Source organism: Ochlerotatus camptorhynchus, unplaced genomic scaffold (assembly GCF_037179485.1).
Source record: "Ochlerotatus camptorhynchus isolate MF236.1 unplaced genomic scaffold, CSIRO-AGI_Acam_v1.1 ptg000361l, whole genome shotgun sequence".
In the NCBI taxonomy this organism is placed as follows: Eukaryota; Metazoa; Arthropoda; class Insecta; order Diptera; family Culicidae; genus Ochlerotatus; species Ochlerotatus camptorhynchus.
This window is the reverse complement of record NW_027040849.1, coordinates 9,786,198-9,808,238: the sequence shown is the minus strand read 5'-3', so window position 1 is coordinate 9,808,238 and position 22,041 is coordinate 9,786,198. Positions and strand designations below refer to the sequence as shown.

Genomic DNA, 22,041 nt, shown 5'->3' with positions numbered 1-22,041 from the left:
TATAATTTCCGGTATACACAGTAATGAGTCGTGCATGATCGACAAAGTCACATTTATACGATTCGGTTATGATTTGACAACGAAAAGTGCTAGGTTCATATTAGAAATAAAAAAAAATATCATGAAAATGTCTCACCATTGGGCAGAACCCAAGGAATATCCGTGTAGATACACAACCGCGACGTGACCAACAAGCGTGACTTATGGAACTTTGGTAATTTCTCGATTATGTGCAGGGTGTTTGGTTTGAATCGGTAAAAAATTGAGAAAAGTAGAGCCAAATTAACTACAACATTTAGGACAGCAAAATTCGTCTCTGGTTAATTTTCAAGAAAATTTGCATTTGAAATGAAAATGCATTAATTTTTTTTTTATAATGTTTCATCAAATCCAGGCCGGTATTATTAAATATTATTTTCACTATTACTCAGAATTTATACTAAAGATGATACAATGTTATTCTTTTTTTTTTAATTCAAAGGTTACAAACGATACTCCTTTAGCTCAGTCGGTAAAGGCGCAGGTCCGTCCGGTCTATTAATTTTTCGGGTTGGAAAATTTCTCTACTTCCTAGGGCATAGGATGGTACAGGCATAGAAAGCTCTCAATTAAAATGTGAAAGTACTTCAAATAACACTAAGGCAAAAATCTAATATGCTTGTCACGGATTAGTATTTGAAGTCGCGGATTTCTTTTGAGAAATCGCGGATTTCGCGGATCAAATTTATAAAATCTTGTAACAGCCCTGCAGTTGCCACTCTTCCATTTATCGCAAGGATCCGACTCTCATTGAAAGGTCCCGCTATTTATACCCTTCGGAGTGTTGAAACACCATCCAAAGGCGCGCCCCTTTGTCAGTCAAAATTTGATTCCTTAGCAACAAAATTAAGGTATGACACCGACAATGACCATGCATCAGAACCCTAGTCTTAACCACTTCAAACTAGAGAACAACGAATAGAAGATTAGGAATCACATAGATGAAGACAACTAACTCATTTTTTTCCTTCTTTCAAGATCATCCTCGGTAGACAAAGCCGAGTCTTGTCACTATCAACAAGGCATAAAAAGTAACAAGGACTAAAATGTGTTTCTTGGATTACTGAAAAATCCTGTTCCCCTAGTTTGAAGAAGTCAGGACTAGGAATCGGTGGTAGATCTTACATCCCGTAATGTACCACGAAAAGGTGATCTACCCACGTTACGGGGCATATATATACTATATCATACTATTATAGTATTTTCTGAGGCAAACGATTTTTTTTTAATTCGGAGTAATAAAAGTTTCGGTAAAATTGAGTTCGAGGTAATATCATAGACTAAGACAAGAAGGTCCAGAAGAAACATGCTCAACTTTTTGGCTCAGCTCTTGTACTATCGGTACTAGCGGATACAATGCAATATGCACTTAAATGTCAAATTTATACTAGATATCAAGATAGATATTTTTGACACACAGTTCGAAAGTAGGTGTTCACCTTTGGTAACTATACCGATAAATCTTAAATATTTGATCAACCAGGCCAGTTGTCATCAAGGTATCAGAAATCTATCTATCTCAATACATGTACATGTACTGTTTTGTTAGAGCTGTTTTTGGGGCCATCCATTAAGTTCGTCACGCTCTAAGGGGGTGTAGGGGAAGTTGTATAACGATTTTTTTTTACCGGAAAAACATGACAATAGTGGGGAAGATGGTTTGGTTTTTCCTGCAATTTTCGTGACGTACTTAATGTATACTCCCTTGCTATAACATAATAAGGGCAACTGTACGGACAACTCAACCATCACTGTGTGTTTGAACGTTTTATTCAGAGCTTTTCTCGCACACAAAGGGTTACTCTTCTCAGTCACTCAAACAAAAGTCTATTTTTTCATTGCTCTACTAATTTTATTACAAAAACATGTTTCTTGATTAGTCCATAGCTTATTAATGTTATTATAGCGGAATTAGTATATAGCTTATATGTGGCTAGCGTAATCTAATTAATGTGATTGAACAGTAAAGTAAAAGTGTTCTAATGGAAAAGGTATACAACATATGCAAACAGCGTAACGGAGCTTTATGCACACATACTGTAAGTTTATTGATGGTAGATTAAATGGAAATAATGCAATTCGATTTAGAACCAAATTTTCCGCGTTTTTTCTATACTTTTATTATACTTCTAGTATGTTTCCTAAATTTCTATGTAGTGAGCTGAAATTCTTTGAAGTTCTCTACATTTTTATGAAGTGCTACGAAGTTTTCTTAAGAGCAATGAAGTTCTTTAAAATCAAAAATAATTAAATTCTCCACCCTGTTCGCAAATGTTCTTTCTATCGCAAAATGTGCTAGTGACCGCCAATAAAAAAGCTAAAACAACCAAACAATCAACGGTTTTTTTTTTTTAAGACAACGCAGACTAAATATGTTTTATTAATTTATCTCCGCGCCTTTATGGCGGTAAGCTCCAACTCGGATTAACTTTGAATACCATCCTTGTGTGTATAATATACAAAATGTTTCCTTTTGATTCGTGTTGATTAACTCTGATGTCGACATCAAACCAGCCGGACATTCTTGATCTGGATTTAATCCGAAGATAATACCGGTTGGAGCTTTCCACCATTAATGTGTTAGCAACAGGCAAACATGAGCATATAGGTAGATCTAAAAAATATGTTGCTGTTACATAATTACTACCCGACAGACAATTTAATTATCTATTCATCCATCCCCACCTGGAATTTGTATAACTAACCCGGTAATTAACTCGCTATTCTTCTGAAACAAGTAACGAATTTGGATGTCGATTATTCAAAGCGAGTTTAGGTAGGTACTTGCAAAATCTTTAGCCATGCATTAGTCATGAAAAAAATCAACCTCCAATATATAAACTTGCAAGAGAATTTGCAAGAACTTTTCTACCTAATGCCCATTCACATTATTCATACCTGGATACACTACTTAAAGCATACCGCATGTTCACAATTGATCCATTTTGAAAATTTCTCCTTTCCAGTGAAGACAACCATTCGGCACCAATGTCAGTTCAAAACGTAGCACAACATCCACCCAATCGAACTCCAATGGAATCGATTTCAACGCAATACGAAAGTTCAGGCAGCATGAGCATGTGGGAAGCACTTGTACAAGTGGCTACTCAGCGATACGAAGAACTGCTGGAAGACGAAAGGCGTCAGAAGGAACGGCAAAAGCAAGAAACATCGATGATGGTTGGCGGACAGTGTGAAGCAGATCAGCAATCGTCGGACCAATCAGCGACGTTGATACGAAGTGCTGAGATTTCGATCGCAGAGAATGTAACGGTTGGCGGCGAAGATGAAGACGAAGAAGACCCAGGACGGTTGGTGATCGATGAAAGTGCAGCGGAGGTTCCGAAGGCGGAATCAGTGGTGGATCAAGTGGTACCAGTACTGAATGGAACAGAAGAACAGAAACAGCACATTCAACAGCAACGAGAAACGGTAATTCAACCTTGCCGGAGCAGTAGTGTGAACAGTGGAGGTGGCGACAACGGTCCAGCGGTACCGGATCAAGGTGAGTCCCCTCAGGTTCGTCTCCAAGCGGCAACGTTGACAACTGGGGTTAGACCAATCCGGCAGCCAAAGCACATGTCTCAGGTAACATTTAATCGTTTCATGCCCTATCAAATCCCGATGTCGTACAACAAAAATATGGCACGTAAATTTCCGGGAGCAGAATGCCGTACCCCGGAGCAGCAAGCGGTCCGCGAGAAGAACACCATCGCTGCCCGGCAGAGTCGCGCCAAGATGCGAATGATGGACGAGATGCTGCAGCAGGAGGCGAGCAACGAAAAAACGCACAACCACTACATGAAGGAACGAATGGCAGGGCTTTTCACGTATGCGAATGTTCTTCGGGATAAGATAGGATTAGAGGAGACAGATTTCCTTGAAGAATTTGAGCGCGTCAAACAGGACTATGTCCCAGGGCCGATGCGGACGCACTACGTACGGAATCGATCGCGCTCGGGACAAGGCAACGGGGAAAACGGCCAATCCAGTCCATTTGGTCTGAATGGTCATGTTGCAAGTGCCGGAGAGTCCGATGTAGCATTGAATGAAAAGTCAAACGAGATTACAAACGGTAGCGAAACGGATAGTGCTCCAGAACCCGATGGTACCGTGCTTGACCTTTCGGTTAAGAGTAAACGTGATAGGAGCGTCGGAAATGGAGTGTTTTAATTTGAATGATTTGTGAGCGTGAAAGTTTTAAATATTTATTTGTATGTTCATCGTAATTTAATATGTGTAACACGTTTTTAAGAACTTATAATCCGTTCCGCTAACAACAATTACATGACAAGGTTGACGAGTTCATACCATCAACTTACGCAAATACGCTTGAATTACGCTTATAGTCTTAATCCCAGTTAAAAACAATATCAAATGGAGGTCGAAAGTTTATCAAAATCTCGAAAGTTTATCAGCACTTGTGAAATACATATTTGTAAAAGCAATAAAAGTGTAATTGTACATACATTTAAAATACAACTCAAGTAAACAATCCTTTCGTTAAATAAGCAAACTATCCGAATCTTGAAAAACATTCTTTTATATTATTAGGAAAATGCTCTAGACTCGATTTCCAAAAACAAGGCAGATAAAACGCACCTATTTTTGGCCATGCTTCAAGTTTGAGATCATGAGTTGTGCTAAGATTGTTGATTCAAATCATATTCATCGGGGTGCCCATATAGATCGCCCACAAAACACAAGAAGCTTGGATTTGATCGTTTTTCTGAGGTATGGCCAAAATATCAAACTATTACCAAATGTACGTAGTTTTAGCAACCGGTGGAAACTCACGATTTTAATTTGACTTACACTTGACTAGCCTATCGGTCCCAAGTACATCGATTAACGTACCCCATTCTAGTCGAAATTCTAGTACTACGCTATGTTTGTTTTGATTCGCTATGTAAGTTTGACAGATAAAATGAGGGGTTCGTGGATTTTCCTGGGTTTCGAGGGGTGCATCGATTAGCTTGGGACCGAAGAGAGTACCAGAGCTGAGCCAAAAAGTTGAGCACGTTTCTTCGGGACCTTCTTGATTAGGCTGAGTACTTCTAGTGGCCACCTGACTCCATCCCAACGTACCCTGTCATGGTAAATGGTATTTCCAAATGCCACAACCGAACACACAATAGGACACACTGCCATAACGGAAGCATTCACTCTTGTCGAAAATGAAGCAATACACACATTATATACGATACCAACTTTATTTTTATGTATTTACTATCGAGATTTTTAGCCGCAGGCTGGTTCATCTCCCAATGATACCAACTGTAATTTAGGTACTTCAAATTTAGGTACTATTCAATTTAAATAGAATCGTCCAACTTAAGAGCAAATTGCGTCAAAATCCGCCGGTAACACACCTGATGTCAGTGCCTTTATATAAACGTATAATAAATTACTCTGTAAGCTCCTCAGAGTTCACTTCGAGTTTCCCTAACAATTCTTCACTTCAAAATTCTCCTCTGAAATCCCTTGAAATTATCCCTATAGTCCTTGGAAATTCTCGTCAAATTCATAAATTAAAGTCCAACAACTGAGAAACTTTTGTTAGGCCCTATTTTTTATATCTGCGTCGCTTGGAAAACATTCCAATATTTATTTTCGATCCAGATTCTTGAAAATTTCTTCTAGTCTGATTTTATTAGGTAGGTCCAGTGTTTCAAACATTTGTCTAAGTTTAAAATTTATTCATGATTCAGACCCCTAAGGAAAACCATTCAAGTTTCAGAATATATGTTGTTACTGAAGATAAATCCTCTCTAGAATTATTATGTTCAAAGAGTAAAAATGAATAACGAGGAAGAGAAAGTTGGTTGTATTTTAAAATGTTTTGAAATTCTTGAGAAGTTTCCTTGGTGCACTTTAATATATGCTATTAAAATTTTTATGATTTACTTGAATATCAGAATTTCAACATTCCCTGGGAATTCCAGTTTTTTTTTTCGGGAAAACTGAAATTCCCTGGGATTTCCGATTTTTCAGGTTTTGCAAGGTAGTAGACACTCTGCCACAATTTAGTCAACGGGATAAATTTATTTATGGAAGAAATATTACAAGGAACTGCATTACTATACATTCTATCACCGCCAGTGAATCACCTATTCTTCTATCTTATTGTCTTCTGTATTCGGTTCCAGCTTTCCCGAAAGATAACATTTCGCCTCTTGTTGATCCACCGAGGAAGCATCCGACATCTCGTTCGCCTTCTGCCACATTTCCAGGAAATCCACCGGTGGCAGATTCAATTTCTCCAACAGCACCATCGCGTAGCTCATCCTGGATGCCAAACCTGCTTTCAGTTCCACGTTCAACTTTCTAGCCTCACCAGCTTCCGTCTGGAGCAGATCGTTCATCAGCCGCATCTTGGCTCGACTTTCCCGTGCCGATACGGTATTCTTATTTCTTCGAGCTTTGTCCCGTTCCGATCGGTTCTGAACATCTGGGAACGATCGAGCCATCCTTTGATTGTACTTGACCGGTACGACCAGTTCCATTCCGGGAAAGACCGACAGCTGCGACATCCGTCGGGGGATGCGTTCCACCCTTTTGCGAACCAACCTGTCGCATTCGTCTGACCCCGTGACCGCCGAAGAGGCTGGAGTGGTGGGTGGAGATATTGATTCGATTGTGCAAGTGGAATGACTATCACTTTCCGTCGATTTGCAGTCGTCCGTCCAAAGGGGTCCTTCAACTATCCTACGGATTATCGAATGAAGCGTGTTCCGTTTACGTTTACGTTCTTCCATGGTGATGGTGGTGCCATGTCGTCCCATTTTCGGAGGAATTTCGTGACGAACGACCGGTGCCATGTTTTCGAGGTTTTGTTCTGGTACTCACTATTGTTTATACACTTGTGACCATTGAGTTACGACTGTCCACTCAACTGTGGATGATGCAGGAAGTCTTGCGACTGAGTTTTATAACGTCAATAGGTAGATTTGAGTGACGAGAGATCCGTGAACGCCGTACCTCGATTTCACAATAGGTATAGATTGAATCAGAAACTGAGTGTAATGAATCAAGAGAAGAGTGATGCTTTAATTTTAGGTAGGCGTTCCGAAGGACTCTAACTAGATACAGGCAACTTTTGCATGCATATCATTTCGACACCATCAAGAATTGAAAACCCCGTTCCCACCCTTTTTACAAACAACAACCTACCTACTGCGTTCGACAATACTGCTCATTTAGAAGACACACAAGCAGATTTTTCCACGGGTAAATACACATTGCACCGGCACTGTAACAACGTTGTTCTTGGCAATTCGGAATAGTAAAGCTCGCCTTACGTTAGCTTAAAATTCAACTCAAACGACATATCTTACTATATTTATTGCCTATGCGCAACTTGGGGTGGGTGCAACCCTACAAACGTATATCATAGGGGGGTGTATCGAATTGAATTGTCGTGAATACTTTCAAACATTTAACAGTGAAACAATCATAATAAGCGCGTCCTTATTCGTTACGGCTTACTGATGGTCGCTCTTAACTTAAACGAAATTCTAAATAATTTGAGAACGAATTTTTATTTTTTAATGAAAATGCTGCCCGCTGAACGCACGACTAGAATGGCATCGATTTGGTTCATTTTCTGCTGTGGTTCAACATGGTCGTCACCTTACCTACTAGATTCGTCGCTGACGGCGCGCTGTCGCTGTTGCGAGATTTTGTCCGAAGCTTACCGATTCTTATTGATCTGACTGATGAGGGCATTTACAGCTCGATGAACCCGTAGCAACAGCAGGAAGCCCAGATTCAGTCCGATGAAGGCGATGTAGCTGCTGATGCCCTCGTAGATGAAGCGAGGGGCGAAGATTTTCCACACCATCAAATGGCGGCAGTGCAGAGTACAGGCGAACATGGCGCAGAATATCTGTAATAGAATGGAATGATTACATGGCTTTAAAGTTCTCTCGCAAACCCAGAGCGCAACCAAATTCGTTAAAATTTGGGACAGATTGAAAGAGCAGTGGGGAGCAGGGGTTGCGAACCGCCATACAAACTTGACCCACACTAGTGCGCCTAGCGGGCTACCCCGTTTGGCATAAACATCATTTGGCATAAATACAGTCACCCCAGTATTACGGGTCACCCACAATTATGGGCCATTTCCATTTGATTAACACGCAGACTTGACTGACCTATACCGCCTATAATCCCGTACCAGTCCCATATGGAAAAAGTAGGCATTGAGAAAATGACAGTTGAAGTTATGAAGTGCAATTCCCATGTTAATATTTGATAAATAATAGTTAATTAATTGATAATTTTTTCATGTTAAAATCTGTTGCAATGAAGCTTGCATGTTTTGTTATATCAGCGAAAAATATGGTAATTCAAAAAGCAGATCTTTAACTTGAACTATGGGCGATTGAATTTCAGGATGGGACTGATATGCGATTATTTTGCTTGATGGGACAAACTAACCTGATGTTGTTTTCACATTTTTCATGATCAAAGTCCATAGTTTTATCACATAATATGAAAGTAGATGGCAATTGATAGTGGATAGCGTTGTTATATCAAAATTGACGAAAATCCATATGGGACTGATATGTGACTGTATATTTTGGCAAAAAATAAAGGATACGTTAAATTGTTAATGCAGTTTAATAACGCAAGCTTATAAAGATGGGCTACAAAATGGTGAGTTGACAACCTGGAAGGAGCGGAATACCTAACCCTGGTCCTCACAAGTTCCAACTTCACGTGTCCTCGAGTCATATGATAACAAAAGACTACCAGCTGAAACATGGACACAGCTGGGTGGCGTAGCCTGGGCAATGTTGCCAGTCCGGCAATAGCAAAGTGAAGAGGTGCGACGCGAACACTGGCGCGGTAACCATAGTACGGTGATAGAGGAAATGCTTCACCAAACCTGAGCGTCTGTTCACCATGAAGGTGCGGCTCAAAACGGCGTCTGTTCTCCATGTTAGGAGCGGCAGATCACCTTCCTAGCGCCAGCGTGGGACTCTAAACAGAGCTGTGCACGATGGTCCCCCGGCGAGACAGGGGGTTGGGGCAGGCCCAATAAGCCGCCCTGAAAAAAAAACAAAGTTGCAAATACTGAAGAAAGAAATACGGATCGGAACAATCGGCACAGACCTACGCGACGAAATAAGGACTACGATTGGAAACTCGGAACATGGAACTGCAAATCGCTTGGCTTCCCGGGCTGCGATAGGTTAATCTATGACGAACTTCAACCACGCAACTTCGAAGTCGTAGCACTGCAGGAACTTTGCTGGACGGGACAAAAGGTATGGAAAAGCGGGCATCGAGCGGCTACTTTCTACCAGAGCTGTGGCACCACCAACGAGCTGGGAACCGGCTTTGTAGTGCTGGGTAAGATGCGCCAACGCGTGATTGGTTGGCAGCCAATCAACGCGAGGATGTGCAAGTTGAGGATTAAGGGCCGTTTCTTCAACTACAGTATCATCAACGTGCACTACCCACACGAAGGGAGACCCGACGACGAGAAAGAAGCGTTCTATACGCAGCTGGAGCAGGTGTACGACGGCTGTTCGCAACGGAACGTCAGAATCGTCATCGGCGATATGAACGCTTAGGTAGGACGGGAGGCAATGTATAGACCGGCAATCGTGCCAAACAGCCTGCATGCCGTATCGAATGACAACGGCCAACGATGCGTGAACTTTGCAGCCTCTCGGGGTATGGTAGGATAGGATATCCACAAAACCACCTGGAGATCACCTGATCAACACACAGAAAACCAAATAGATCACGTTCTAATCGACGGGAAATTCTTCTCCGACATTATCAACGTCCGCACGTACCGCAGTGCGAACATAGATTTGGACCACTACCTAGTTGCAGTATGCATGCGCTCAAAACTCTCGACGGTGCATAACACTCGTCGAAGTCGAACGCCGCGACCCAACATTGAGCAACTACGGGACGCCGGAGTTGCCCAGGACTACGCGCAGCAACTGGAAGTTGCACTATCCACGGAAGAGCAGCTTGGCGCAGCTTCTCTTGAAGATGGCTGGAGGGACATCCATTCCGCCATAGGTAGTACTGCTGCAGCGATACTAGGTACTGCAACCCTGGACCGAACACCGCACGAGATTGAATGTGGAGCGATACAGACAAGCGCGGAACAGACAAAACTCGGTTTTCCGAAGGAAGAAGCGTCAGCAGGAAGACCGAGATCGCGAGGCGATGGAAAATCTGTACCGCGTAAACGACACACGGAAGTTCTACGAGAAGCTAAATAGTTCGCGCAAAGACTACGTGCCGCAAGCCGATATGTGCTAGGACTTGGACGGTAACCTTCTCACGAAAGAGTGTGAGGTGATTGAGAGGTGGAAGCAGTACTATGACGAGCACCTCAACGGTGAAGCAGCAGAAAACGAAGGTGGCACGGCAACAGACCTTGGAGCACGCGCAGAAGACGACAGGTTACCGGCCCCTGATCTTCAAGAAGTTGAGGAGGAGATCGGTCGGCTGAAGAACAACAAAGCAACTGGTGTAGATCAACTACCAAGTGAGCTATTAAAATACGGTGGTGAAGCACAGGCTAGAGCGCTGCACTGGGTAATTGCCAAGATTTGGGAGGATGAGATATTACCGGAGGAGTGGATGGAAGGTGTCGTATGCTTCTTCTTCTTCTTCTTCTTCCTCGCATTTCAAGCTTATTGCGTATGGCATATTAGCTTATTGCGTGCTCTCAACTTAGTGTTCTAGATGCACTTCCACAGTTATTAATTGAGAGCTTTCGATGCCTGTACCATTTGTGCATTGGTATAATTGTGTGGCAAGTCCAATCATACTTCTATGCCCAAGGAAGTCGAGAAATTTTCCAACCCGAAAAATTCCTAGACCGGACCGGGAATTGAACCCAGCCACCTCCAGCATGGTCTTGCTTTGTAGCTGCGCCTTTACCGACTGAGCTAAGGGAGGTCGTATGACCGATCTACAAAAAGGGCGACAAGTTGGATTGCTGCAACTACCGCGCGATCACACTACTGAGCGCCGCCTACAAGGTACTCTCCCAAATTCTATGCCGCCGCCTGTCACCATTTGCAAGAGAGTTCGTGGGGCAATACCAGGCGGGATTCATGGGTGCCCGCGCTACCACGGACCAAATTTTCGCGATTCGGCAGGTTCTGCAGAAATGCCGCGAATACAACGTGCCCACACATCATTTGTTCATCGATTTCAAATCCGCATACGACACAATCGTTCGAGATCAGCTAGGGCAGATTATGCACGAGTACGGATTTCCGGATAAACTGACGTGATTGGTCAAGGCGACGATGGATCGAATGATGTGCGTTGTTCGAGTATCGGGGGCACTCTCGAGTCCCTTTGAATCTCGAAGGGGGTTACGGCAAGGTGATGGACATTCGTGTCTGCTGTTCTACATCGCGTAAGAAGGAGTGATCAGAAGAGCTGGGAAAGACACGAGTGGCACGATATTCAGGAAGTCAGGATGACATTGACATTATGGCACGGAACTTTGAGATGATGGCGGAAACGTACATCAGACTGAAGGCTGAAGCTAGGCGGATTGGACTTGCCATCAACGCAACAAAGACAAAATACATGAAAGGAAGAGGTTCTAGGGAAGACAATGTTAGCCTCCCACCCCGAGTTCAGATTGAAGGTGACGAAATTGAGGTGGTCGATGAGTTCGTGTATTTGGGCTCACTGATGACCGCCGAAAATGATACCAGCAGAGAAATTCAAAGACGCATTATGGCAGGGAATCCGTGCCTACTTAGGACTCCGGAGGACGCTCCGGTCGAATAAAATTCGCCGCCGCTCGAAGTTGACTGTCTACAAGACGCTGATTAGACCGGTGGTCCTCTACGGCCACGAGACCTGGACTATGCTTGTGGAGGACCAACGCGCCCTTGGTGTTTTTGAACGGAAGGTGTTGCGTACCATCTACGGTGGAGTGCAGATGGATGACGGAACGTGGAGGAGGCGAATGAACCACGAATTGCACCAGCTGCTGGGAGAACCATCCATCGTCCACATTGCAAAAAATGGGCGACTACGGTGGGCTGGGCACGTCGTAAGAATGCCGCACGACGATTCAGTGAAAATGCAGCGGGCAAGTTGGATCGACCAAGTAGAAGGTGACCTGCGGACCCTTCGCAGACTACGAGGCTGGCGAACTGCGGCCATGGATCGAGTAGAGTGGAGACGACTGCTACAGACAGCAGAGGACAACAAGGCCTTAGCCTGATTGGTTAGGTTATAAAGATGGTAAAATAGGAAGTGTTGAACATTTAGTTAAGTAATTACAAATAATGAATTTTTGCTCCATTGGTTGCGTGATATATAAAAGGAGCAGTGAGAAAGCGTCAATTACTCATGGTGACTAGAGTCGGTGTATAATGGGTCACGCCAAGATTGAAGCCAAGACTACCTATTGAACTGTCAGCCGGTTCGTGTCTATCGTGCAAGGTAAACAAAAAATATGATGCAATGAAAGCTGCACGAAAGGTATTGCAATTACGTATAAAATTTAATCGAAGAAATGATCATAAACACGTGGTAAGCATTAAATTGTCATGGAATACGTATTGTAATGATCAGTAATGATAATTTGTAATATTTGTTGGTAATTAAATTCGACAAAATCACTGATATAATCATTGACTACAGCCGCTAATTAGTTTTCTCGTTAGAAGTCATTTGAAGTTGATGCAGAAGTCCTCTGTTGCGAAAGGGAATCTTGCAAAAAACGTGATCAAATTAAATTTTATAATCTGTACAAATGTTGAAGACAACGGGCTTGAGTCAATGAGATGTATACAGGTGTGGCACAACAGGGTATTTGTTGGTATTAGTATTGTCGCGCTTATGTTAAATTCTAATTTGATGACGATCGAAGCGCACCGCTCATAAGCGCGCTGCAACCCCACTCATAAGGATTCTACACAGGTGTGTAACTTAAATAGTATTTTATGGCAGCGGCTTGAGGAGCGAATCCTGGATAAAGAGCCGCCGTATGTTAAATCGATGGGCGCAGTCATACGGCCATAAAAAGAGAACAGATGGTATAATCCCATTTTGAGAAATTAACATGCTACACACAATAGTGATCCCTAATAAAATTGTTATGGTTATTTTGCTTAACGACGTGTTCGGGGTATCATCCAAACCATTTGTGAAATAGTTCTATTATTTGGGTTATCGTTCGCTTATGGTATTTTTTTTATTAGGGATTCCGTCAACATATATTGTACAATTTACATTTTTTTTAATTTTTAATTAATAGCGAATTCGTTTATTATCGGGGTTAACACCAGTTCCAACCCAGTGCGAAACCGAACTTTTTGTCAGTATGAACCTCAATCTAAACTAGGTTTTAAAAACAAACCAGCAAACTGACGTTTGTCAGAAAACAAGCAGACCCAATCTTTATACCCGATCCAAGTTGGAACTGAATAATTAAACGAATTCGCTATAAATTTGTTACCAAAATCAAGCTGTGATTTGATGTGAGTTTTGAAGGCAAATTCTTTACTCTCTATTGGCTGCATTGGTTGTAAAAAAGTGACTTTAGTGACTAAATTTAAAGAAATTCTGATTTGGTGACATTTTAGCGACTGACTTGAAAATAGTGACCTAGCCTCTAAACTTGCGACCAGGCCTGCAAACAGCGTTCACTCACGCTCAGCACTGAGATCGCTACAGGGTAAACATATTGTCAATACTCAAAAGTCTTCTTCTACTTCTTCGCTTTTCAAGCTTATTGCATATCGCATATTAGCTTATTGCGTGCTCTCAACTTAGTGTTCTAGATGCACTTCCACAGTTATTAATTGAGAGCTTTCGATGCCTGTACCATTTTTGCATTGGTATAATTGTGTGGCAAGTCCAATCATACTTCTATGCCCAGGGAAGTCGAGAAATTTTCCAACCCGAAAAATTCCTAGACCGGACCGGGAACTGAACCCAGCTACCTCCAGCATGGTCTTGCTTTGTAGCTGCGCCTTTACCGAGTGAGCTAAGGGAGGCCCAAAAGTATTGACAATATTGATGATCATATTGACGAAAAATCAAAAAAGTTTGATTTCATGTTTCAATACTACCCCTCATTTTCCCTTCTGTTTGACTACAGCCATGGCCAATTAGTACCTCTTAGAATTAGTATAACTCAGAGAGAGAGAGAGCCACTTTTACTCAGAGATATGGAGAAATTTCTTTAAACTGCAGGAACCCGAGTCTGGAACCGGAAGGGTGCTGTTTTGAATTGAGTTGGGGGTTTCCAATTTTGTTTTGCATTTCCTTATAAATTCACTACTAAAGCTAACCTAAACCTTCCTCATAAATCTCAAGCACGGCTCAGGCAAAATTTGCTACTTACCCTAACTCCTTGAATCAACAGCAACTGGCAGCCTGTTTTGAACGCGGTGCCCACAAACAACTTCTCGTTCTCGTACAGATTGATTTCCCCTTTCGTCACATCAAAATCGATCTCCTTCCTGGTGGCGGCACTGCTTCCACCTCCCTCACCATCCTCCTCCCCATCGGCGTCCTGTTTGTTTACCGTGACACTCCGGTACTCGACGTTTCCGGCATCCGTTTTGCGAGTACTCTTGGCGGTCCGTTTTGCTCCCGTGGTCTTCTGGTAGATTTTTTGTGCTAAAGCTGGCCACATGGTGTACACGCAGAAGGGCGTAAAGATGATCAGCGGGAACAGTGTGGACAGTAGGAAGGTAACCGAGAAGGTGTTCAGCAAAACGAGAACAGCGGAAATGATGTTGTTGTGGTCGAAGTACCACGTCCGACCGACGAAGGCAGCGCTCCAATCGATTTGCGACATGGTCGGTTGATGGGAGGTGGCGTAGAAGCCAAACTGCATCAGAATGATCCAGGCCAGGAGGGTGGTGAAGGTCGGTTGGAGGCACGTTAGGAGGTTGATGGAGTTTTCATATTGTAAGATGGAGGAGATGATGCCGTAGCAGATGGTGACGACAAGGGTCAAGATGAGGCCAGCAGTTCCGTTGGAGCCGAGAAGGAGCGAGAGTAGGATGACTATGAAAACTCCAATGGAAATAAAAACGGACGAATAGACGGTGGCGAGACCGCAAACGATGGGAATCTCGTCGGATGGTGCATTGGATTTGGAGTTGTAGCTGTCCCGCAGCTGTCGGTAGATTTCGGGGGCGATGTTAGATTGGTCTCCGTAGAGAATGTTCATCATTTCCTTCTTTTTCGGTAGAACGAAGATCATGAGCGGTCGAATTAGGAAGAGGATGATCTGCAGCAGTAAGAGCAGGTAGACTGTCCAAGCGAAGGCATCCACATGAATCTGAGGAACGCCTTTGGTATTGTTGATGGCTAGGGTGAAGTGGCCACATGCGCAAACCACCCCCAGAGGTGGGCCGTATCGAGCAAACATAATGTTGAAGGAATTTCCAGTCAAGTTCCCACAGGCTCTGAGGTAGAATCGGGCACTGATGATATAACAAACCAATGCCACAATGGGAACTAGATCAAATTCGGGACCCGATTTCCGTCGGGCATCCGGTGTCGGAGCTTTTACAAGGTAATCCGTACAGTTTCCTTGCTCTTCCCGGCAGCGGAAGTAGCTGCTGGAGAAACGAACCAACGAGATTCCGAAAAGTGCCAGAGCTAGAAGCTTCAGGAAGGTTGATTTGCGCAAATTTGGCCAACGGAAGCGCAGCACCTTGAACTGGCTGTTCTTTTGAATGTTGTAAACGGCAAGCAGAAAGAATCCAATCAGCACGTAGGACAGTATTTTCTGCTCTTGGATGATGAAGCTATTCGAGAAGAACACACAGGTCGTAAAGGCGAAAGAGATTCTGGTGACGAAGTTTTTCTTATGATTGTACTGGCTGATGTTCTCGGTGATGTTAGTCCAGTTTTGGATGGCCAGGAAGAACAGAATTCCGATGGATGCAATTGAGGCGAAGAAGAGAGCTCCATGTTCGGCCGACGATAGATTAAAGTCCCGATGGAAGAAGAATCCGGATGTTCCAGCCATGAAGCAAATGACCACGATGTAGTAAATAACTTGCCCATTGAATATCTGTCCTAGCTGATGGGCAGTAGAATTGGTAATCAGGATAAAAATAGCAAAACAAGCGAGGAATGTAACCAGAAGACCATGAGAGATCAGCTGGGGATCGAATTTCACCCAGATTTCTCGACAGCTTTCCAAAATATCCTTAAGGTAGAGACGAAGGTCTTTGGAGAAACTCTGAAACGCTGCTTCCGTGTAGACAGTGTTGACCCGTTGAGTTAGAATGAGGAATTTGTTCTCGAAATCATCCAACTGTTCTACCGTGAATGTTCCTCGATGTGATTCCGTGTACTGCTGGAAGTAGCTCTGAACCTGTCGAGCATTTTGCCACAGATGAAGCAGGGCTACTTGGTACCTTAGGAACGAATCTATTTTTTTATCCGGAAGTAACTGAAAGTTGATTTGCCCCAGGTTGGAGTACGGGATGGGAACACCCAGCAAAACCGACAGCAGTGGGATCAAATCAATCTGCTGGATCTCTTTTTTATGTTCGTCATATTCCTCGGTTAGCAAAGGAACTCCCTTGGAATACATGAAGAACAAAGCGTTCACCTCATCGGACGATTCTCCCCCGTGGTCGCCAGTTTGTGTCATTCCATGATCTCCAATCACCAACAACGTCGTTTCATCATCCATCTGCTCCGTCACATTCCGTATAACTGCATCCATCTCGCTCAACTTTCGCTGCATTTCATCGTGCAGCGGCCCGTACCGATGTCCACAATGATCAACTCCCAAAAAATGTGCCACAATGAAATCCCAATCTTTTTTGTCAATTTCCCGCGGCAGATACTTCTTAATCGCCGTGTCAACGGTATCCAAATCGTGGATGTTGAAGCTCGGATAGTCGTACTTTCGCTTAAACCTACCCGGGAACAGTTCCGTCCAGGTACTATCGCCCAGCATTACCGCCGTCAGATTGTTTCTGACCCACTGATCCACCACGTTGTCTTCGTTAATTTCAGGCGAGGCAAAGTTCGAACCTATGTCGATGAACGTTGGCAAGCTGCCGGTGGTCATACCCTTTAGCCGTTGCAGCGTCGTGGTCGGTGGATCGGCAACGAATTTCAACTTGCGAGTTTGATCCGGATAGCGGTTCATCAGTTCCGCCAATATTGGCAGTTTATTCTGGTAGGGAAGTGGATGTTTTAAGCTGGGTTCGAACGTCCCAAAGTCGTACCGAAGGGCATCGATCACCAGCAGGATAACTTTGCTCTTTTTTGGCAAACAAATGTTGGCCGACTGGTTGACGTCCCGCAGAATCGATGCCACCTTCTCGGAACTATTGCAGGCGCCCTAAAATCAATCATTGACGGTAAAGTGACAGTTTTTATCTAGTAATTTACATCGAATAACTTACGATGGGCTCTTTATCATTGCCACACTGGTAATCATCGTATGGGATGCAGGTGTTGACGTCAGTCTGTGCTATCCGGGTCAACAGAAAGCCTTTGGAAAACAGATGAATGCCGGCTCCCAGAATCAGCGAAAGCCACACGAGCACGAACACGAAATTCCACGATTTGGCCAGTGCCATTTTGCCACCAACCTTAAATGCAATCTTCACTAAACTGCATGCAACGTGAACCAAGAACTTATAGATTCATTCTCGAACCAGAATTGGAACAATCACTGGAAATTAAGTGGCGAGATTACACAACTTCCAGCCGATCGCGCGCACGACACCCACCCACACACTGTTCGTACTGCAGCAAAAAGATAAAAAAAAAATCTTCTGCCCTTCGCAACACTACGCGATTATGAAGACATTTTCACACGTCTGCTTCAATTAAGTTAAGGTGATAATTGAGATAAAAACGCCGGAAAGATTGCCCAATCTATTCGACGCAGCATACACATTACACAAAAATCGCACTGTTTTGGAAGATTCTTCTTTTTTTTCTGGTCGACGGAAATCTGACAGTTTGAGTGCAAATTTGACAGATAAACAGCTGATTGTATGGGCGATGGATTCTGGGCATTCTGGGTGATGACACTCACGTCACGACCAAGATGTATACAGTAATCCCTCCGTTTATGCGGTGGATGGTACCACTGCTATTTTCTCGGATGTCCCTCAACAAATTGGGTTCTTTAAGGGTATTGACACAGGAGTGGAACTTCGGATCAAAAAGTGGCTCCGCTTGTCATTTGCGAACACTAGCGCACCTAGCGGTAGAAGGCATGAGCAGAAAAACGAACACTTTTTGATTCACCGATTTGTTTGCACTTCCCCTTCTGTTCTGTGGTATTGAGGTAAATGCATATTCGTAATCTGCATTAAAAATGGAACCCAAACTCAAAATTTCATCAATTTTGGTACACGGGAACTATTTTATTGTCAAAATCACCTAACTATTTATTGTCAAAATCACCTTATTTACGCCCCTCGGTGTCACTTTGTATGGGAGCGAGCTGTCAGTTCGTTAGTTTAGTGTCAAACAGTGAAGTTATTATTTTGCTTTAAATCTTGATTTAAAAATCGAGATGAAAGTGTGGGTTCGAAAAAAATATCGCTGTGCTCAGAAAACGTAAAAACCGATATATTTTTCAAAATTAAAGAACCCAATTGGGTTCTTTATATTGACACAGAACAGAAATGAAACTTCGGAAATGTGGCTCCATATTATTTTTATGAACACTAGCGCACCTAGTATGTTGATAATTCATTTTTTTCCTATAGTCACTTTAACACTCTTGGATCATTCGTGTCTTATCCGGATTAGATTCCCTATAATAAAATTGTTATGGTTATTTTGCTTAACGACGTGTTCGGGGTATCATCCAAACCATTTGTGGAATATTTCAATTATTTACGATACGTGAGATACGTGAAGTACTAATGGGACGCTTTATTAAGCTGTTTACCAGCCAGGTGGAAGCAGTGATGCAAAATTTAGACAATACACGGTGATATCACAGACAAACAGACATAACTATTTGAAAAAGTTTTTCTTGAAAAGTAGTATCTCACAACATAGGACCTGAGTAACGACATCTCTCGGCCTTCTCGCGGAAAACAAGCTTGCTCGCTAACTCGCAAACAATATTGCATCAAAGTTCTACAGAATGTATAGAAACGTCAAAGTGATCCGATGCCAGCGTTGCGGCGAGTAGTTCGTGGAACTGATAATATTCAAATCAACCGTTAAATGCGTGAACGAAGATACACAATGAAGTGTTACGCCTGTTTGTCTGTGGTGATATTAACAATTATGCTTTGGTTAATTATTTAAGCAAACTGTCATCGTCAAAGCAAACCATGTCAATTGTCAATGACAATGCTGTCAGTGACAAACATGTGCAGATTGTTTTATTAGCTAAATATGCAACGAAATTTAATGACATGAGCAACACAATTACACGGAGCCGGTAATGTGAACAAGAATCTAAGTCCTGAACTGTTGGATAACAATGCCCGAACGTTAAGCAAATTAACCTTACAATTTTTATTAGGGTTGTTATTGACGAAAAAATTATTGAGATTTTCACGAAGGTTTTTATGAGAATCAAGTCTGTCATTGACTATGTGAAAAACAATATTTGTCAATGACAATGATAAATATTAGCACTAGAGTCGGTGTATAATGAGTCACGCCAAGAGAAAAACAGTTGAACTCGCATCACGGTTTTCGAAGGATTCCCTTTCTTTTCACTTGGCAACAGAGGACTTCTACATCAACTTCAAATGACTTCTAGCTAGAACAAAAAATTGCGGCTGTAGTGAATCATTATATCAGTGATTTTGTCAAATTATCTTATCAAACAATAGTAGAAATTCTCATTACTGATTATTAGCAAACGTATCCCATGACAATTTAATGCTCACTGGGTGCTTATGATCATTTCTTCAATTTTATTTTATATTTTATTGCAATACCTTTCGTGGACCTTTCATAGAATCGTAATGTTTGTTTACTTTGCACGATAGGTAGCCGGTTTGACAGTTCAATAGGTAGACTTGGCTTCACTCTTGGCGTGACTCATTATACACCGACTCTAATTAGCACTGGGTGGAAGGGGTGGAAGCAATCCAATGAGCTGGATTACCGAGGTGAAGCAATCGGTTAAGTTGTGTGAGTGAAACCCATGTAAGATACAAGCAATTAGTGACGTCACTAATTGCGTTTACGTTGATTTTTTGGTTTGCTAATACCACCATATTTCACGATCTGCTTCACCTTTATTTTTATTTTTTGTTCTTTATTAAGGAGATTTTTAGCCTATGGCTAGTTCATCTCCGAAAGATCTGCTTCACCTCTCTCTGTACTCATTGGAAGCAATCCTCGATACTAAAGAGCCTGAATTTATAAAGAGACGACATGTCAAAATTGGAACAATCTATTATCTGTCAAAGTCATAGGAAAAGTCATTCCAATCGAGCAGAAGACCTGTCAAATGGATAAGATGTCGCCTCTTTATAAATTCATTCTCTTTAGGGTTTTTTTTTGCTGGTGTCTGATGCGAGGTCTGATGATGGCTAAGACCATGGTTGGTCCATTAGACTGATGCAAAATATGTCTTTTTCGCTCCACAGTGCCTAAATGGTTTCAAATCGGGTCCTGATTAGCCTCCCGAATAGAAATTGTAATGTAGGAAACATCAGCAGACATCTTCAATACATTAAATTTTAATGTGTATTGCTGTACCCTTAATGTATTCAGACTTCAGTGTGACATCCAAGTACATAAAAATACATTAGCCTCAAACGTTACATCAGAATCAAACGTCTTGACGATGTAAAATTTGACATCAGAATACATCCAATGACAACAGAACCAAACGTTACATAAGAATCAAACTTCATCACGATGTAATTTGTTGCACGCATAAAACATCAGAATACATCCAATTACAACAGAACCTAACGTTACATTAGAATCAAACTTCATCACGATGTAATTTGTTGCACGCATAAAACATCAGAATACATCCAATGACAACAGAACCTAACGTTACATTAGAATCAAACTTCCTCACGATGTAAATTGTTGTCCTTCGGTCCCTCGTCGCATGCAAAGTTTGTTTTGTCCTGAGTCAGCACTACACGGCGAATGAGAACACCCAAATTTGAGTTTAGTTCACTCATAAATCGCAAAAAGTACAGGAACTCAGTTTTGAGTTAATTTACCTCTGTTTTTCCAGGTTTTCCAGGTTTTTCCAGTAAAATTTTTCCGAATATAAGAAAAGTAAAGATTGGATTCTGTGGATTTTCGTCAATCCTAATTTTCCGGAAGATTTTTGAAGTTTTCCACCGGAAAACATGAGGCAAATCTCGAGGCAAATTTACTCATCGCTGCGTTCCTGCATTTTTTGCGATTTTGAGTACACTGTATTCAAATTTGGGTTGATCACATTGGCCGTGTACAGTTTTTTTTTCGCGGTGTCCATCGCGAGTTTTGGTAGCGATTCGGTGTCCGGCGTTGCGGCAAATCCTTTGGTTTGTTTTTTTCCGTCGATCTTGTTTTCCGTGCTGAGCACCAATGCTACTGACGTGCCAGGAAGGCAGCTCCCACACCTGGACCCCCGCCAGTTTGAAAGATTGGGAGTCCCGCGATCGCCCTTGGAAAAGGAAGGCTGTTTTTCAGGTAATAAAATTTAAAATTTTAAATTAATGTACTGTAATTATGTTTTTTTTTAGGAAAGTGCACCAGTGCGAAGCCGGATCCCGGTAGGGAGTCTTTGCAGGTTAGTGAATGTGTTTATTGTTTTTTTTTTATTTGATTGACAAATAAATAAATAAATAGGGGGAAGAGGGGCATAGTGAGCATCCCGCAGTTTGGCTTTGGATCTCCAGCTGCATGAAACAAATCAACTGGTAGTAGGTTCAATATCATTATGATATTGATCCTACCACCAACAATTTTTTTTTTCCGAACAGCCGGAAGTTCAAGCTGGATGCTCACTATGCCCCACCTGTTCACTATGCCCCTCTTACCCCTACTAAAAGCTAAAAT

General features: G+C 42.4%; 3 protein-coding genes across 5 annotated transcripts; 1 reads left to right on the top strand and 2 right to left on the bottom strand.

Moving 5' to 3' along the window:
* The first annotated feature begins 1,780 nt into the window (after positions 1–1,780).
* Positions 1,781–4,526, top strand: LOC135709682 (uncharacterized). 3 transcript variants are annotated; one of them, XM_065232074.1, is made up of 3 exons: positions 1,781–2,078; positions 3,006–3,544; positions 3,707–4,526. In XM_065232074.1, the coding sequence occupies exons 2-3, from the start codon at positions 3,028–3,030 to the stop codon at positions 4,210–4,212; spliced, it is 1,023 nt and encodes a 340-aa protein (XP_065088146.1). In that variant the 5' UTR covers positions 1,781–2,078; positions 3,006–3,027; the 3' UTR covers positions 4,213–4,526. The 3 variants fall into 3 exon arrangements, with proteins under 3 accessions (XP_065088146.1, XP_065088145.1, XP_065088144.1); XM_065232073.1 differs by having other exon boundaries at positions 1,781–2,030; positions 3,006–4,526; XM_065232072.1 differs by having other exon boundaries at positions 3,006–4,526.
* A 1,560-nt stretch (positions 4,527–6,086) lies between these two features.
* Positions 6,087–6,962, bottom strand: LOC135709681 (uncharacterized). The gene has a single exon (XM_065232071.1). It carries the CDS (start codon positions 6,858–6,860, stop codon positions 6,150–6,152), a length of 711 nt encoding a protein of 236 aa, XP_065088143.1. The 5' UTR covers positions 6,861–6,962; the 3' UTR covers positions 6,087–6,149.
* A 379-nt stretch (positions 6,963–7,341) lies between these two features.
* Positions 7,342–17,961, bottom strand: PIG-O (phosphatidylinositol glycan anchor biosynthesis class O). The gene is made up of 3 exons (XM_065231779.1): positions 17,445–17,961; positions 14,402–17,380; positions 7,342–7,927 (listed from the first exon to the last, which is right to left on the bottom strand). Exons 1-3 carry the CDS (start codon positions 17,619–17,621, stop codon positions 7,733–7,735), a joined length of 3,351 nt encoding a protein of 1,116 aa, XP_065087851.1. The 5' UTR covers positions 17,622–17,961; the 3' UTR covers positions 7,342–7,732.
* Positions 17,962–22,041: the final 4,080 nt, after the last annotated feature.